The 18,273-nt window shown below is 31.2% G+C and overlaps 1 protein-coding gene and 1 pseudogene across 1 annotated transcript; both read left to right on the plus strand.

Annotated features, from left to right (window-relative positions):
- Positions 1-3,725: 3,725 nt before the first annotated feature.
- Positions 3,726-5,201, plus strand: LOC145642849 (serine/threonine-protein kinase WNK8-like). Its single transcript, XM_081694013.1, has one exon. It carries the CDS (start codon positions 3,726-3,728, stop codon positions 5,199-5,201), a length of 1,476 nt encoding a protein of 491 aa, XP_081550139.1.
- Positions 5,202-8,922: 3,721 nt separating this feature from the next.
- Positions 8,923-17,973, plus strand: LOC145642850 (uncharacterized; annotated as a pseudogene).
- Positions 17,974-18,273: the final 300 nt, after the last annotated feature.

Consider the following 18,273-nt stretch of genomic DNA (forward strand, 5'->3'; position numbering starts at 1 on the left):
TTTTTAATGGCTTTTTGGTTAGCTTTTGGCTTTTGGCTTTTTGCTTTTTAAGGTGGTCAAACAGCCAAAAAATGTGTTTGGTAATTGGTTTTTTAGTCAGCGAAAAAGCTGACTTTTAAGCCAAAATGAAAAAACTGCTTTGAGTAGCTTTTTTGTTGGCTTTTGGCTTGTTGGCCCACAAATTATCTAATAAACAGCCAACAACCACCAATTAATTCACCAAACACTTTTATAAACAGCCAACTTAAACAACCAATTTCAAAAGTCATTATAAACAGCCAAACATTCCAGCTGGTCAAACAAGCCAAGTGAATCAGCCAACCGCCAACAGCCATTTGCCAAACAAGGCCATAGTCTTTGTGATTTTTTTTTAACGAACATTATAAAAGCTACTTCCTTCGTTTTTTAATAGTTGTAACACATGAAAAGTCACTTTAAAATGGGATGAGAGGTTTTTTAGAATATAATTTAGTAGGCCTTGTGTTTTTTTTTTCTTTTTTTTTGGTTTATCATCCGGTTCACCATTTGGGCTAATGCGGATTCAGGAATCCAGTCCGTATGTTAATAAAAAAATCAATTGGTACCATATGTTAATAAGTGTTACTTTCGCCGTATTTTAATGAAGGTTACACTTACCATTTTATAGCTATCAAAAAACCGACCCGAACTGGTGAATCTGAGCCGTTCTGAACTATTCCAAAAAGGAACCGAATTGCTAAGAACCTGTTATTTTAAAACCGTAAACCGACCCGACCTGATTTTTTAAAACCTAAAACGGAACCAATCCGAATGTTTGAGAACCGTCACTGAATCGTACCCGTTATCAAGCCAAACGATACAACCCGAAATCGAGAACAACCTGAACCGAAGTACTTTTGAAACCGATAGCAACCCGACTCATTGTAAACCAAACCCGTTTAAACCCGACAAAAACCCGATAAATCCAATTCATTTACAACCCGTAACTGGTTAGGATCGAACCGTTTATAACTCGTAATTAGTTATGACCGAACGGCTTACAACCCGTAATCGGTTATGACCGAACCGTTTATAATTAATCCGTAAGTCCGTAACCCTTTATGAGTGAAAAGTGTGAGAGAGAAAGTGTTTTGACTAAAGCGGTACGGATGAGTGTAAGGAATGAGATATGAAGACTGTAGGGCTTGAATTTGGATTATTGGGCCGATTTTGATTAGGTTTTAGTGGATTTAGGGAGATGAATGAGAGGCAATGGATTAAAGATAGGTTTAATCAACGTTTGTGAGAGTATTTTCTTGAGGGGTTTAGATTGTGATCCGTGTTTTAACTGAGCGACCAAAGAAAATTATAGCTTAATAGTTAATAATTAATAGTCAAATTTTAATTTATAAACAACTTGTAATAAAGAAATCATAACTAAGTAATTACAATTTATTGGTAATTTGCTAGTTAAAACAAAATATAAATTTAAGTAAACAACTAATAAAGTGATAATTATTACTATAACGTGTTTGTGACCTGACCAATTACAAGTTTACAACTCGACTCGTTCTAATTGATTACTTGATCAATGTAACTTGCTTAAGCTTTTATATTTATGACATGAACTGATTTTGTCCGATTTGTTTTGAACCAAATTCGTTTTAAAATCGACCGAGTTCTATCGGAATCGATTATGATTTGAACCGATTACAACCCAACCCTGTTAGGATCTGATGTATTTTAACCTAAAACTAGTTATCACTTATAAACTGGCAAAACCCGTTTTCAAACTGATTGAGTTCCACTCAGACTGATTACGATTTGAACCGATTACAACCCGACCCGATTAGGACCCGCTATGTTTTGACCCAAAACCCGCCTTAAACTGACAAAACTTGTTTTTAAACCTATCGAGTTCAACCCGAACCGATTATGACCCGAACCAATTACAACCCAACCCGATTAGAATCCAACCCAAAAAGAAACAGTAGTAAAAAAAATACCAAACCGAATCAATCCAGATTTATTTAAAACCGACCCGAACTAACCCGATAATAATTCCAACCCATTATAATCCGATCCGTTACAAACTGAAAACCGATAAACCGAAACCAAAACTAAACCATAAAACCGATTGACACCCTTACTTACCAAATGCGTATGTGCTTTAATAAGATTTACAAATTTTATTTTATTTTTTTCAAAAAACTATATTTTAATGTTATATATCAATATCCTCTCATGGTCTTCACCAATACCAACTAATACATTTTAAACTGATTCGTCTCTCTCACATTCAATTATTTTCTACAAATTATTATCCGATTTTTTTTTATACAATTTTTTAGTACTCTAGCTATCCTACTCCCCACCCCCCCCCCCCCCTCCCCTTTTTTTTTGAAACAATGTCAGCTAGGCATTATTATTAAAACTAAATCAAATCAAATTTCAAATTATGAAACTCTGAGGGAAATTGTCCAGCCATACACAAGTCGACTCACTTACACTATATCTTGGAAGTTGGAACTAAAGAAACTAAAATTATCTTCTCTTCCACCAAATTAAAGGATAAACTACTACAAAGTATAAAATATTAGACTTTTGAAAGTAATTTTGATTGGTTTTAAAAAAAAATAATAAATTTTGATTGAGGTAGATAAAATATCAGACTTGGTAGAAAAAAAAATAAGAGTCAAAGCTATCTTTGAATGGTCTATAAAGTATAAACAACCACCTAACTACAATAAATGCTAAATTAATATTTTGTATTCATCTTCCATTGTAAACTAAAAGCCCACTAAGCACTAACGGCTAGGATGCTAGCGTCCTTTCATGATAGTTTGCTCAGGTGTAGCTATTAACTTGTGACTAGGATGCTTACTCGTTATGAGCATACTCCACATTCTGACATGGCATGAAAGATTGACAAAGTTCGTTAATCATGAAGATTAACTGGGCAGCCCCCCTTTTTTTCACCACACATTGCACATATATTATCGATTACTAGACCTCTAAAGCACAAATTAGCACGGGTAGCAACCTCTCTCGCAGAAAATAGCTCATTTAACATCTGCAGATTCCAGCTTCTGTCAAACCAAAAGTCACGTACGAAAACCACCTCATCATTCTCAAACTCACGTTCAGGTAGAAGCTTGAAGTTTGGTAAACTAGTTCTATAAGGTGATAAGCTGCAGAGTTACTCGTTTTAACTTAAGACCAATTAACTATAGAATCGAATGGAATGTACAAAAATAAGTTGTCACCCAAAACCTAGTCAAGAAATCAAAATTTGACAAATTGAACTCTATGATATTATTACATTATCAAACCTATATCAAATAAAAGGCAAATTAAAGAAATTTTATAAAAATTACGGAGTAATAAATAAATTAATTTTATGGTAAAAAAATTCAAGAAAGTGTATTTTCGATTTCTTGATCTTGATTACTGATTAACCGACTTAACTAACTATAACAAATGGATAAAATGTCCGTTCAAAAACAAAAATGGATAAAATGTAGATTAATCGGCTTAAATATATTTTGGCTTTCAATTAACAACCAAACACTACCATTATAAATAAACATCTACACTATCATTTCATTGTTTTAATTCATTTCATCATCAACCCATTTCAAAAAATATTCTGTTTTTTCTACAAACCCAACAAAAATTCCATCTTAAAACACTGTTATTACAAAATTTCACTTGATTCTATTACAAATCTTTCATTAGTTCTGTTTTGCTGTTGTTATTAACTAGTAATGGCGGCTTCGAGTTCACGAGAAGGAGACGATTACACGATTGTGGAGAAAGATCCTACAGGGCAATACTCAAGGTACAACATTTTCATTGATAAAGGCCAACATAATAAAGTAGTTTTCTTAGGATATGATGAAATAAATGGCATAGAAATTGCTTGGAAAAAGAAATTTATTAGTGATGATTGTATTCTTGGTTTGCTTCAAGAAGCTTCGTGGTTGAAGGATGTAGACCATGAAAATGTACTCAAATGCTACAATTCTTGGGTTTGTCCACAAAATAAAGAGATATTCAACATAATTACTGAACTTTATTCTTGTAATTTGAGGGATTATACCAAGAAACATGATATTATAGAAGGTGATCTATTGATCAAGAATTGGTGTAAACAGATTCTAACAGGGCTTGATTTGCTTCACAATCAATGCTATCAGATTGTTATTCACAGTAGTCTGAATTTGGAAGACATATGTGTTGTTGGGGACTCAGGAACTGTTAAGATAGGGGATGTGAATTTCGCGGCGTTTCTTTTACCGGGGACTAATGATACTGATGGTGCTGCTGAACTTGCACTGTCGTCTGAGGTGCACTGTTTTGGGGTGTGTGTGCTGCAGATGGTGTATGATGAAACTGTTGAGAGGCCATTACGAGAGGTGAACAATGTAACAGACGGGGAGCTTCAGAGGTTCATTCAGAGGTGTTTGGCTGATGTAGGAATCAGGCCTACAGTTACTGATCTTCTGAATGATCCGTTTCTTGAACTGAGTACTACTACTGCAGCAGCATCAGTACCATCTGTGAGTGTACCGCCTGCTGACACGAGTGATCAGGGGTTTAGAGAACAAGAACGACCGCCTTTTATTGCGGAGCTCAACGAAGAGTATACGAAATTTGCGTTAGTAGGAGAAAAGTTGGACAGTGAACTGATGTCTGTGACAGTTAGGACTACTGAAGTTAAGATTGATGATTTTGTGTTCTGTCTCGAAACTGATACACTTCAGGAAATGATGAATGAAATCAGAGAAGAATCTGGCCTGTCAGACGAAGAAGCTGCATTAATTGGTGTGAGACTGGCAATACTGGAATTATATCACCCACCTATTGTGGATGAAGAAGTTGATTTCGACTATAGCACAGGTAGTGAAAATCCTGAGGGTGATGATATTGACGATAACACAGGTATTGGAAATCCTGAAGGTGATATTGCTGATAACACAGGTATTGAAAATCCTGAGGGTGAAATCGCCGATAACACAGCAAATGCTGGGGGTGAAATCAACGATAACACAGCAAATGCTGATGGTGAAATCGAGGATAACACAGGTATTGTAAACCCTGAGGGTGATATCGCTGATGACACAAGTATTGCAGATGCTGAGGGTGATATCGACGACAGAAACTCGTCTGCATCAACTGAAAATGCTCGACAGGTAGCTGATGAAATGGGTCTGGGAAATCAGGAAAGTCTATTAAGGTGAAACGGCTGATCAGAGTAATTACAATGAGGGAAAGACAATATAGTTGCTTTCGAATGCTGTCATTTCTAGGCTTAGTTAACAGTATGATTGTTTTAGTACAAAATTAGACTTTCATAGTTTCGTTTATGTCATAATAAAAAACTTTCTCTGTGATGTTTTGTATGTTAGTGATACTTTAGTGTGTCAATAAGTATGATTTCTCTGTTTTAGGTCCAAATATTGATTGTCATTTGTAATTGTTTGATTGAGATATATGAACATTGGTGTGTTGGTTATATAATAAGATTGTAATGAAATTTGAGACTGCAATTTGTTTTTCTTTCCTTTAAAGAAATTCTTTTTTTAACAAATCAATCAATACTCTCTTTTCTTACTCAATAGCCTACTATTAAGTGTCTTAATCACGGGTTATATTTGTCAAAAAAAAAAAAAAAAAAAAAAAAAAAAAAAAAAAATCACGGGTTATAAATAAATTCAAGTTACTAGAGTTTTAAATAAAATGTTCAACTTGAGCTAAATTTATCTATATCTATACTTAGTATTTAAAAACAAAAACCATCATCCCTAATGTCACATGTACATTTCATTTTTTTTCCTCCAATGTCACATGTCACTTCATTTAATCTTTCTTTTTATAATCCCTTTCTCATATGAAAAAAAAAAACTTTAATTCAATACATGTATAAATTATTGAATGTTGTTTGGTTCACTTTCCTCCAGTTTAATTTCTACTACAATTGCATTCATTTTTTACCTCTTCTTCTCCTCTATAAACTATTCATTTGCCAATATAGATATATTAAAAAATAATTATTTATATAATATATCTATAAATAAACCATGCATTGCACGGTCCAGAAGGCTAGTTAAATTTAATTAGTATCACAATTAGAGTTGATTATTAGTGATATCGTGTCATCGGGTAATAGGGTATTATTGAGGCTAACTTTGATTTCGTTTATGCAACCTCGACTCCTCTAAAATTCAGTAAGAGAGAAAGATAGAAGAGCAGGGCAGAGCCATTGGAGCTTGAAGCAATTAGGATCAATTATACCTAGTTACATAAAAATATCATTTTTCACTTTACATATGTAAAATAAAATTTGTAAAATACCACCTACTATTGTACCCATTTTTTACAATACCACCAACAATTTATTTTATTTTATTTTACCACCATTTTTTTTTCAAATCCTTAAAAATTATCACCATGACGTCATTGTGGACCCATGTAACTACCTTCTTTTTTTCCCTCATTCTCCCTCTCTAATTTCATGTTTCTCTTCCATGTTCCCCCCATTACTCCCTTCTCTCCTCTTTTCCCTCATTCTCCCTCTCTAATTTCATCAAAAATGCAAAACCGAGTGTGTAATCATGTTATCAAGAAGGTATGTTCAATTAGGGTTATCAAGAAGGTATATTCAATAAGAATAAGTTAGTTGGTGGGGACCATAGTGACGTCATGGTGGTAGTTATAATTATTTTCAAAAATAGTTGGTGGTAATTTTTAAGGATTAGAAGAAAATATGGTGGTAAAATAAAATTAAAAAAATTGTTGGTGGTATTGTAAAAAATGGGCACAATAGTTGGTGGTATTTTACAAATTTTCCGTAATCTAATGTTTCAATAAAATTAGTATTTCAAACTTTAAATAAGTAGGCCTTGGTAACAAAATTTGAACCACTAATAATATTTCTTACTCTCTCATTTATATACTAGTATAGACTTCGTACAGTACTAATGGAAGAGCCACCTTCCCTTGAAACAAATGTGTAAGCTTTTCAAAATTTGTTGATCCCTCTAGTGTTTCTTCCTTGTGGGAGAATCTTCCTTTAATCCTTTCCCTCTAGGTTTCTTCTGTTTTTGTGAAGTTTTCCTTCACTCTTCTTCCTTTTATCTCCTTCTCTTCCATCTCTGATTTTCCTGGTTTCAGTTGTGAATCTTTGCTACTTTGTATACATATCAATGCATACGCTTGACCTTAGATATATGATTAAATATCTGAACAAAAATCTATTAAAAAGTTGATATCATGAAATTTTATATTAGTACCTATTTAGTATTTAACTAAAATATACTCCATATGTTATAAATAAAGTATCTTTTATATATATACATAATAAAAACAATGGTCATCAAAGTTAGTATATGAATAGTGAAAGACAAAATAAAATACAACATATTATTTATTTAGGAACGGAGGGATTGACGTGTATGTTAATAATGTTATTGAAATAGAGGGACCTAAGAAGCTAAGCAACGATTACATTGTTTTGAAATCCAATCCTCTCTTTCTCTCTCCTCTTGTGCATGTGGTGGCTCCATGCTAGCTAGTTGTAGTTAATTAAGACACCAAATTTAAAAGTGTGCAACAACGTAAAACTTGGAAGTTGGAATGGATAAACTCCCTTTTGAGGGGGTAACATCAAATAAATATCTTTTTTTGAGGAAAAAGGGGTAAAATTTCAGTTGCAAAAATTTCTTAGTCATTCTTTTCAAAATTTATCTTACATCTAGCTATTAAGTCTTATATTATTTCTCTATTACATTATTTCTCTTTGGTATGTAATTTTGACAAGGATAAGGGGAAACCAACATTTCATCTTCATCATCCCATGATTTTTGTTATCATTTTCACTTTTTGAGGTATCATAAACTTTTTGATATTGAATTTTTCAGAAGAATTTTGAATGTTTTTTGTTTATGGTATAAATTATATATTTTTCTTCATTTTTGACAATTGATTGTGCCATTGTTTTTGAAATTTTAAAATCTAAATATCGTTGATTATATCTTGCTTTAATTATATCATTAGGGAGTATTAAATTGTGGGTGCTTAATAAATCAATTTGACATGCTCTCATTAGTAATGTATTCATGCTTTTTACAATATGATGGAAAAATGGTTTTCAATGTAGGTTGAAAGGTACGATACACATGTTAAATTGTTCAAGTTTATATGTGTTTCTAGGATTGGATTTTGATGCCTATATTTGTTCACACGTTAATTTGTTTTATTTATCATTCATACATTTTAATAAATACCTTATATATAATTTGTGTAAAGATAAATTGGTGGAAGATCAATTACCTTTGTTCCTTTCATTGTTATGTACTGTTTTGTTCAACATGCATAACTAAATTCTCATAATAACCAAACAACTTTTAAAAATAAAATGAATTATATATAAATAAATCACATTTTGAGATTTATTATATGAATGCTTGTTGTCTTGACATTGGTTCATACGCTGTTGTCAAAAAAAAAAAAAAAAAAAAAAAAAAAAAAAAAAAAAAAAAAAAAAAGGCATTGGTTCATACAACAATTTTTGGGTGCATGCACCTACTTCTATCATAAACACGGGTGTATATAAAAAATGTTGTGTAAACAAGAGCAATATTTTTACATTTAATTTTCACAAAACCTTTACATGCATTCATTTCACAACGTTGCACACAAAATAGAGTCAACTAATTTTATTATTTCCCCATTTATACTGAGTTGTTTTGATTGCTTTGTAAATTTAGAGATAAAATCATTTTGATATGAATCCTTTTCATTGCTCTTCTTCTTCATTATTCATGCACATTTTCTTATTTTTTCAGTCATTAAATTGGTTTGAAAAGGAATAGAAATCTAAGTTAAGCTAATTTTGTTAATTGCTTTTATTTTCAGATATAATTTGTACTCTTTGATGATATAAGTGAATAAGTGATCATAATGGGTGGTTGTTACTCAAAACACACAAAACCCGTTAGGACGCAAAGAAAATTCCGTTATCATTCCACCAAACATCGTCGAAGAATTTCAAATTTTGTTGGTGAAGATAAAAATAAGCCATTAGGTGATGGGGCAAGCTTCATAACTGTTAGCCAATTTCTTCATACGAATGTTAGGGAGGGTGAAACAAGTGATTTTCGAAGATCGGAGGCATTGAATTCATCTTTCCTTCTCAGGCAAATGCAGTTGCATCGTAATCAAAATAACCCTAATGGTAACATAATTTCCTTCTTCTTAATTATCTTATATATATATATATATGTACAATTTTTTTGTATAAATTGAAGCAATTATCATTACTTATAGACATTAGTTGGTGGAATGCCCAACTTTAACATTAGTTGGCAATAAATAATGATGAGAAAAAAAAAAATCCTACTTAATTGAGATCACTTGCTTGCTCTAAAAGTAAACAAGGATATTAGAATGATATATCATACATAAATGATCACTTGTTATTTGGATGACATACTACAAGAGGTAGGTGAATTGTAGTAGAGGTAGGTGAATTGTAGTATATATGTTACTAAATACCTAATTTTTGCAGAAAATAAAACAGATTTCTTGAGGTAAAAACTCGACCCTCTAGGGATTTTCTCAACCTTTTCTCTATAGTAGGCCAAACAAACCTAATTATTATAACCTGTCTATTATAACTAGATTTTTCACACAAGTTCCTACATCGAACTTGCTATGAACCCAGTTCCTCCTGGAACTCAATGGTAACCCAATTGTTCCTCACTGTATTCCCAATGGTACTCCTGTAGCACTACTCACTCGGCCTCATTCTAGAAGGCTACACTTTGCAATATATCAATTACAATAAAGATAATCCTCACAAACTCTCACACCCTAATATACAAGAATACACTAACACCTTGACCTTTTTTAATTGCAAGATCTTAATGAATAACTCTCAATACATATACATGAATAAAGAGCTATAACCAATATGTTGGACACTGGAGAGCTGTCCGAAACTAGCTGGAATTGGAACTTTAAAACAAGAAAGTGAAACTAAAACTAATTAAGCTAAATTAAAGTAGAGCTTTACAACAAAGAGCTTAAAGTTCCTTAACATTGCAACACTTAACATTACAAGATAGAAACTCCTAAAAAGCCTAGACTAAAAGACTCCTAAGCATATATACATTAAGTTTCCCAAACATACACAAGTCATGTATGCATAGCTAGGATACTTACTTCAATTCATGAAGATAGTTTAGATAAACATCTATTTACACAATTATCTTCATGTGTTCCTTAAATTAGCCTCATCAAGCTTATCAATCATAGCTCATCCTTATTTTTGTGTCATATATTTCTTATCATATATTGCTCATGTTCCTTATAATATATGCTTTGTCATTGAATTGCTTGAGTTCCTTGTATCTTGTCTCTAGCACGACTTGTTCTTCCTATGCACAACTTTACAAACATATTAGATAGATATTCATTATTAGTTTATAATAAACTATGTGTAGGTAGCTCTAAGGAGGAAGCATGGTTTGATTCAGTTAGTGTAGTGGACTCGGACTCGGAAGATGAATTTACTAGTGTTCATGGAGGTAATTACATCTCCTAAATTTTATTGTTATAGCTTAATTAAAAGTATAACAAATTTCTAATGTTATCTTATTGAATTCAGATCGATCCGATTTTTTTTCCAGATAATTCTGCAGTTGTAGGTAATAATAATGCAAATGGAGGCCAAATTTCTCATTCCACATCATACTCCGTAGGCTATGAAAATATGCTTGAAGATTATTGTGGAAGTTTTTTCAAGATGGATAATGAAGGTAAATCATACAAAATGCACATCAAGTCTATTTTTTTTTAATCAAGTACCTATGCAATATATATGATTTAGAATTTATAAAAATATCAAATTTTTTCAATAAAATATTATGATAGAGTACAAAATATATCCTAAACCTAGGATGAGAATATTCTCTATCACCTAAACCTAGGATGAGAATATTCTATGGATATTCACTATCATATTATATTATCTAACTAATATTACAACAAATTGTACAACTTACATGAGAAAATACAAGTTTATTTTCATGATAAACAAAAATGAAAATAACTTTTATCTAGTGGCATTTTTTTAAATAATCAACAACTTTTTTTAAAATGTGGGATCCACTACTGCTGATTTATTTACAGAAATATCATGTTAAATGAGATTTTATGTTTATTTATTTACAAAAATTTTGCTAGATAAACGTTTTTTTTGTTTATCACATATAAATTGAGAATTCCTCCAATTTACATAGTCTAGGAGGAAAGAAAAATCATTAATTAATTATTTGCTCTTGGATAGTTAACACTCATAATTTTTTTTATTTTAAAGAATTAACACGTGGAGATGTTGTAATTAAGTGGTTTTAAACTTTTAATACACTACTTCCGTTTCATATTATTTGTAACCATTAGATATTTTTCCTCTCTACTTTATATCAAATCGTTGCAAATAATATAAAATGGAGGTAGTAGTTTTAGTTACTGATAAAATATTACACATACATACATCTAATGCACAAGTAGAGGAAACATATAATAATTTATGTACTTTTTTGTGTTCAGGAAAAGCTGATCAATTTATTAGTGCTACTAAGAAGAAGCTATTAGATCAATCTAATGAAAATTTCACTTATATAAAGGAGAAGTGTGACTCTTTAGAGAAGACTACTCCAGACAAATGGGCAATATTGAAGGCTGGTCTACCACAATTGCTTGCTTCATTAAGCTTCAACGACATGAGCTACATACAAAATTCCGGACGTCCGTCTCACCAGAAAAAATCGTCAATATTTAGCATTTCCTTCAGACGAAAATCTTCTGAAAATATAGAGAGTAGTAAGTATTTTAATTTCATATCCATGCATGCATCTTTAAGTATTGTTACATGCTTAATTTTACTTTTGTCGCGTATATATTAGAGATTAGGGATGATAATCAAGTGAGTCCGTCATGAGTTAAGTCTGTTGGAAGTTCTTGATATAAAATAAAAGGGATGGGGAAAAACAAGAGAGAGAGAAAAACAAATGAAAGGGGAAAATCCCACATTGGTTGGGGGGAAAGGTTTTTCCTTGTTTTTATATTGTAGTGTCTTAACACTACTTAGTTGAGTGAGTGGGAGTTAAGTGTTACTCCACACACACACGCGCGCGCGCGCGCCGAGCCGGGTCGGACTCGGGACTCGGGGAATGCGATGCGCTTCTTGATCCGAGTCGGCTCGGGCCTTGGGTCTTGGGGAATGCGATGTGTGGGCGTGGGTCCTTGTTATCTTTTTGGAGAAATTTTATTTCCTTTTCTTTGTTAAACAGAATATTTTTTTTGTCTGTTGGGAATATTCTTTTCTGTCTGTTGGGAATATTCTTTTCTGACTGTTGGGATTACGGAATTAAGTCAGTCATTAATCCCTTGATTATAGCTGACTGATTAATTCCTTGTTTCTTGCCTCGGTTATTGACTGACCAAATTAATCTGGTCATTTTCTTAGCCAGATTCTTCCCACCTTTTATGCTTCCCGTTTTTTCTCTGCAGCCTATAAATACTCGGTGGTTTTTTCAGTCTAAACACACAACACATTCAGTTATCTCTCCTCTCTAAAATTATCTAAACACGAGTTTCTTCTGTTCTGTTTTCTGGGCAAGTATTCTGAGTTCCAGTCGGGTTTGTGAGTGCACATAAACTCCGACGCCGTGCTTATCCTGGAGGGCGACCGCTTCTAGTCTACTGCATCGGGAGGTAGCGCGGAATCGTCTTTTAGGTCAGTGGTTTTCCACGACGCGACTATTGTCACTTTGGTTCACGCATCAAGAGATAAGTAATTTCTGTTTTATTGCTTAGTAGTATAACAAAGTCTTGCTACCTTCAATTGCTTTTTTTTTTTTTTAACTCAAATTCGGTTTTATTATGTGTCAAGCTTTAAATTTTATATCTTTACTCAAAGTCTAAACTTGATATGCTTATTGAGGCATATTCGACCAACTCGTCTTATATAATAACACATTGAGTTGAGTTGTCAGTGCATCCTATATCTAACTAGATTATTATCATGTAATCATGCATGTTGCAATATATAAACCTTGTAATTCAAATTGAATGTTTGTATTGATTTATTATGCCTAGGTTCAATGGATCCATTAATTACATTTTTAATGGAAGGACAACTATTCTTTTTTTTTTTTTTTTTTTTTTTGAAAAAGCCCCAAAAAGGAGACTAACTTAATAAATATATAGTGAAGGACAACTATTCTTATTCTTAATATATATAGTGAAACATAAATATATATATCTATCGATCTGAAATTTATATATAGCATCAACGTGTATAATCAGTTCTTTATTAGTATTAATCACCTATTTGAAATTTATATATAGGTGCATTGAAGCACTATTTATATCGTCCAAGAGCAGGGCGTTTAAATTAATTCCATTTTTAGATAGACAAAAATCAATATCAGGACGTTGGCAGGAAGTTTCACCTTCGAAATTCAATTTGCGTGGAAAGACATTCTTTAAGTATGTAATCTTTATATCCCATATTAGTTACTTCCACTACTAGAATCAGGTCGAATTGAAATTTCCGACGGATTTTAATTCCGTCGGATATTTCCGCCGTCGAAATCTGTCGAAATATAAATCCGTGAAAATATATCTACTTTCCGACGGATGGATTTTCATTTATTACAAATTTTTTTTTAAAACACTTACATATTTTTAAAACCAATCAGATCTCATGATTGTTTAATACATTCATCTCTTCAACAAGTAGGGTATTACAATGACACAATCAATCTAAAATTATCTTAAATGTGTGTTTATTTTTTGAAAACTTATTCTGTTGGAACTTATCGGAACTTATAGTTAAAGTTTCCATCCCTATCTTATAAGTATGTTACCTCATAATTTATGTAAACTTATATTATCATAACTTAACTTATTTTCTTGTCAAAAAAGAAAAAAAAAAAAAAAAAAAAAAAACTTAACTTATTTGAACATGTAAGTCAAAGCATGTCAAACATAATATGCAAATTTAAGATAGTCGATCAAAAATTACAATGCTAATTAATGTTACAAGTTAATAATTTTATTCCTATTATTATGTAGAGACAAGAAGAAGTGTCCTGCGCCAGATATTTGCCCTTATGAGCCATTTGGGGTAGATTTGTTTATTTGTCAAAGAAAGGTTAATCACATTGCTCAACACCTTGAACTTCCCTGTACCGGGATGGATGAGAAGGTTCCTCCAATTCTCATTGTAAATATTCAAGTAAATTTACTACCTCTGTTTCACATTTCGATAATGCTTTGCCATCCCATCAAAAACATAAAATAATAATGCTTTACCAAATATTTGTCTATAGAATGTAGAACTGTAAGCATTAATGTCTCTAAAAGTAAAAACTATAAATTGTTGTTAATATATAAATACCTATCGAGAGAAATAAACTAAATCTACTAATACCCCACATAAAACTGCATACATTTTCTCTTACATATAAATCACAAAGCATGGTTTAAGGGTCTGTTCTCATTGACTGATCTGAAATGAGCTGAAATGAACTGGACTGGACTTATTGGATCTGAATTAAATTGAACTGAACCGAACTGAACTAAACCGAACTGAACTAAAATGAATATTTTATAAGAGAAGGAAATTAGGAGCTGAACTGAACTGAACTTATTAGAGCTGAAGTGAACTGAACTAAAAATAATCGTATGAGAACAGGCCCTAAGTGTAGTTTGTGAAAATCGACACATTTCAAAATCTATTAACATCTTGGAATGAAGGTAAGTGATTTTAATAGGGTATGCATATGCCTAGCTTGTTTCCATTTGAATATAACTTTAAATTTCGTTTAAGAATATACTAGTTTTGTGTCCGTGCGATACCCCGGTTGTTTATTGAATTTTAAGATAAATTTTTAATCTATATGTCAAATTTTAAAATATATCGTTGATACAAAATTAGTTAGAAATTGATGTGTTTTTGTGACAATTTAAACTATGTAGTAGACATGTAATGATTAATAATAATAATAATATTGGTGAAAAATATTTCTTGACCCGTAACCTGAAATATAAAATTATATTAAATTGTGAAGTATATATTATTTAAATTGATTAGAATATATTATAAATAATGGATGCGGTGCATTTTGAACTAATTCCTTCTCTCTAAAAAAATATTATGATACAAAAAATAGATTTATATGATAATTTGTACATATGAAATATTGGTACTTTATCGAAAATAAAACTCTAAATTAACAATTTTATCCTAAAATTCTATCGAAATTTGATTGAAAATAAAATTATAAACTAATTTTTTTATCCTACAAATTAAATTTATATAACTTTATCCTACATGGCGTCACACTTGGCGAAAAGTTGAAATGCCAAGTGTTGTTGTCTCGTCGCCTGGCTAAAAGTTTAGCTTTATATATTAGTTATATGATACGATATGATTTGGAAGTTTTATATAGCTAATGCTTAATACTCATGCAATAATTTTTATGCACTTGTGTTTTCTTGTAATAGGTCCCAACTTATCCAACAACCATGTTTGGCGGTGATAGTGATGGGGAAGGAATGAGCCTTGTTTTGTATTTCAAACTATCTGAAAGCTTTGAGAAGAATGTCTCCCCTCACTTCCAAGATTGTGTCAAGGTACAAATAATATTTTTATTACTTTTACCTTTAAAGAGAAAAACCATTTATAATGATAAACCAACAAATAAATTTAGATTCACAAAACTATTAATTTCTCATAATTAATTAATTATACAAGTGATTGTTCACCGCCATTTCTTTTTTAAATAGTTCATCTAAAATTTGTTTGGTAAATGATAATAAATGGTGGTAACGAGAACAAATTAAATTTATTAATCTACTTATAAAAATAAAAAAAAAAAAAAAAAACAATGTCCTCTCCCAAGTTAGTGCTAGCTCATCCCGGTTGAATAATTTTTTGCACTTGTTATCATTATTGTCCATTATCATTTTTGATGAATGGTAATTGTAATTTATGAACACAAATAGAAGTTAGGGTGAATAAAAGTAATTGCATAGATAGATTTAGTAGGTTTAATAAGTTATACATATTGCTTTCCTTTCTACTATATATATATATACATGGGTTGGATCAATTTATATACGAAACTATGAAATGAAAACTTAACACTACATGTTGTGTGAGTAATTGAATATATATATTTAAACTTGTTTTATGACAGAGAATGGTTGATGATGAAATGGAGAAAGTAAAAGGGTTTTCTAAAGAAACTTTACTTCCTTATAGAGAAAGGCTCAAAATCATAGCAGGCTTGGTTAATACTGAAGATCTCAATTTGAGCTCTACTGAAAAGACAAAAAGACTTGCGTGGACCTGGTCCACAATAATATTATTGTGGACCCGGGGTCTATACACACGCAACTGACATTATATTGAACATAGTGACCATTATTTTTAACATAGTAACCTTATTTTTAACATAATAACCTTTATTAAAACTAATACAACGTTTAATAATATTGTGAACTTGAAATACGACGCTATTACCCTAATTTTAACATAGTGGCCTTTACTATTCGTATTGATCAGTATATAAAATATTTCATTACAAAAATAACCACTTAGGCCTATATATTACCAGAATGATTTTTATTTCAACATAGTGACCTTTTTTTTAATTATAGTGACCCTTTTTTATTAATAAAACAACCATACTTTCTCTAATATTAGTAGTCCACAATAAATTAGTGTGAACCAGGTCCATTTAAGAATTTGTACTGAAAAGAAGCTTGTACAATCTTACAATGAAAAGCCTGTTCTTTCACGCCCCCAACATAATTTTTACAAGGTATGTAAAATTATTACTTCTTTCGTCCCTACATAAATCTCTATCTCTTTATTATGTGAGTAATAAATACTCGAAAGAGGCTTTATATTAAGGGATGAAAGGAATATCTTCTAAGACGGATTTAAATTAGGATAAGTCTCAACCTAGCTACAATTTTTTATTTATTATTATTTATGAGATTTTAAAATAAATCATGTTACTCTGCCACAAACAAACATATAAAAAAAAGTGAAAAAATATTCTATTTTTATGTTCAACATTTGCCAAAATTTGTATCTCCGCATTTTTAATATACGCATGTCAAAACATATGACAAAATCATGCTAAAAGTTCGAAAGTTAAAAGAAGAGTTCATATAAATAAAGTGAATAAAAGTTTTTAATGATTGTAGACCATCGTAAAATAACAGTTCTATTGAGTATTGATCCATTGTCTTTCAGGGTAAGAATTACTTTGAGATAGACTTGGATGTTCATCGCTTCAGTTACATATCAAGGAAAGGGCTTGAAGCTTTTCGAGATAGATTGAAAAATGGCATAATTGATCTTGGTTTGACCATTCAGGTACTTTCATATAACGCTCATACCTTTTATTTAATCTTATCATATCATATTTGCGAAAAAAAAAAAAAAAAAAACCTTAACCTCTTAGTTTAAGTAGCTTAGTTTAAAAAAATATAACAAGAATTAAAAATACAACCCATCTTGTGTGTGGCCACTTAAAAAAGAACAAAGTAACTTCTATCAAATTGATTAAATAACTCCTATAAAACTGACTACTCCTATAACACTGACCGAGTAACCCCTATAACAATGACGAAATAGCCCCTATTACGCTAACGAAGTAATCCTATAATGAATGACCACATATAAGAATTTGTGTTAAAGATATGCAATTGCTAATTTACATCTATAACAAATTTTGATTAACAAATATATCTTTTGACCAGGCACAAAAACCAGAGGAGCTACCAGAGCAAATGCTTTGTTGTTTACGATTAAACAAGATTGACTTTGTTGATCATGGCCAAATACCTGTTCTTATGCCAGTGGATGATAAAAAAAGTTCATCAAGACATCGAAGCTCTCTATCAACAATATCATATTTATGAAGAACATCAAATTCTTCTACTAATATTCTTTAATTTGTCCCAAATTTAAGTACATATTTTTTTTTTCTTATTCTAGTAATGGTCATATGTTTAATGATTTTTTAATGATTGGCCTGGCTTGTAAATGTATATTTATTCTCTTAGAAAGATAACTTCCAAATAAAATCTAATTTTGCTTTTTGTAAAGAGGTAAAAATGTAAAGAAAAGCAAGTTAAAGGTAGAAATACATATGTGAGCTATTTGATGTTATTAAAATGTATATGAACGCATTGTTAAGGCTTATCAATGAGTGTCTTATT

This window comes from Chenopodium album, chromosome 8 (genome assembly GCF_948465745.1).
Source record: "Chenopodium album chromosome 8, dcCheAlbu1.1, whole genome shotgun sequence".
NCBI classification, from domain to species: Eukaryota; Viridiplantae; Streptophyta; class Magnoliopsida; order Caryophyllales; family Amaranthaceae; genus Chenopodium; species Chenopodium album.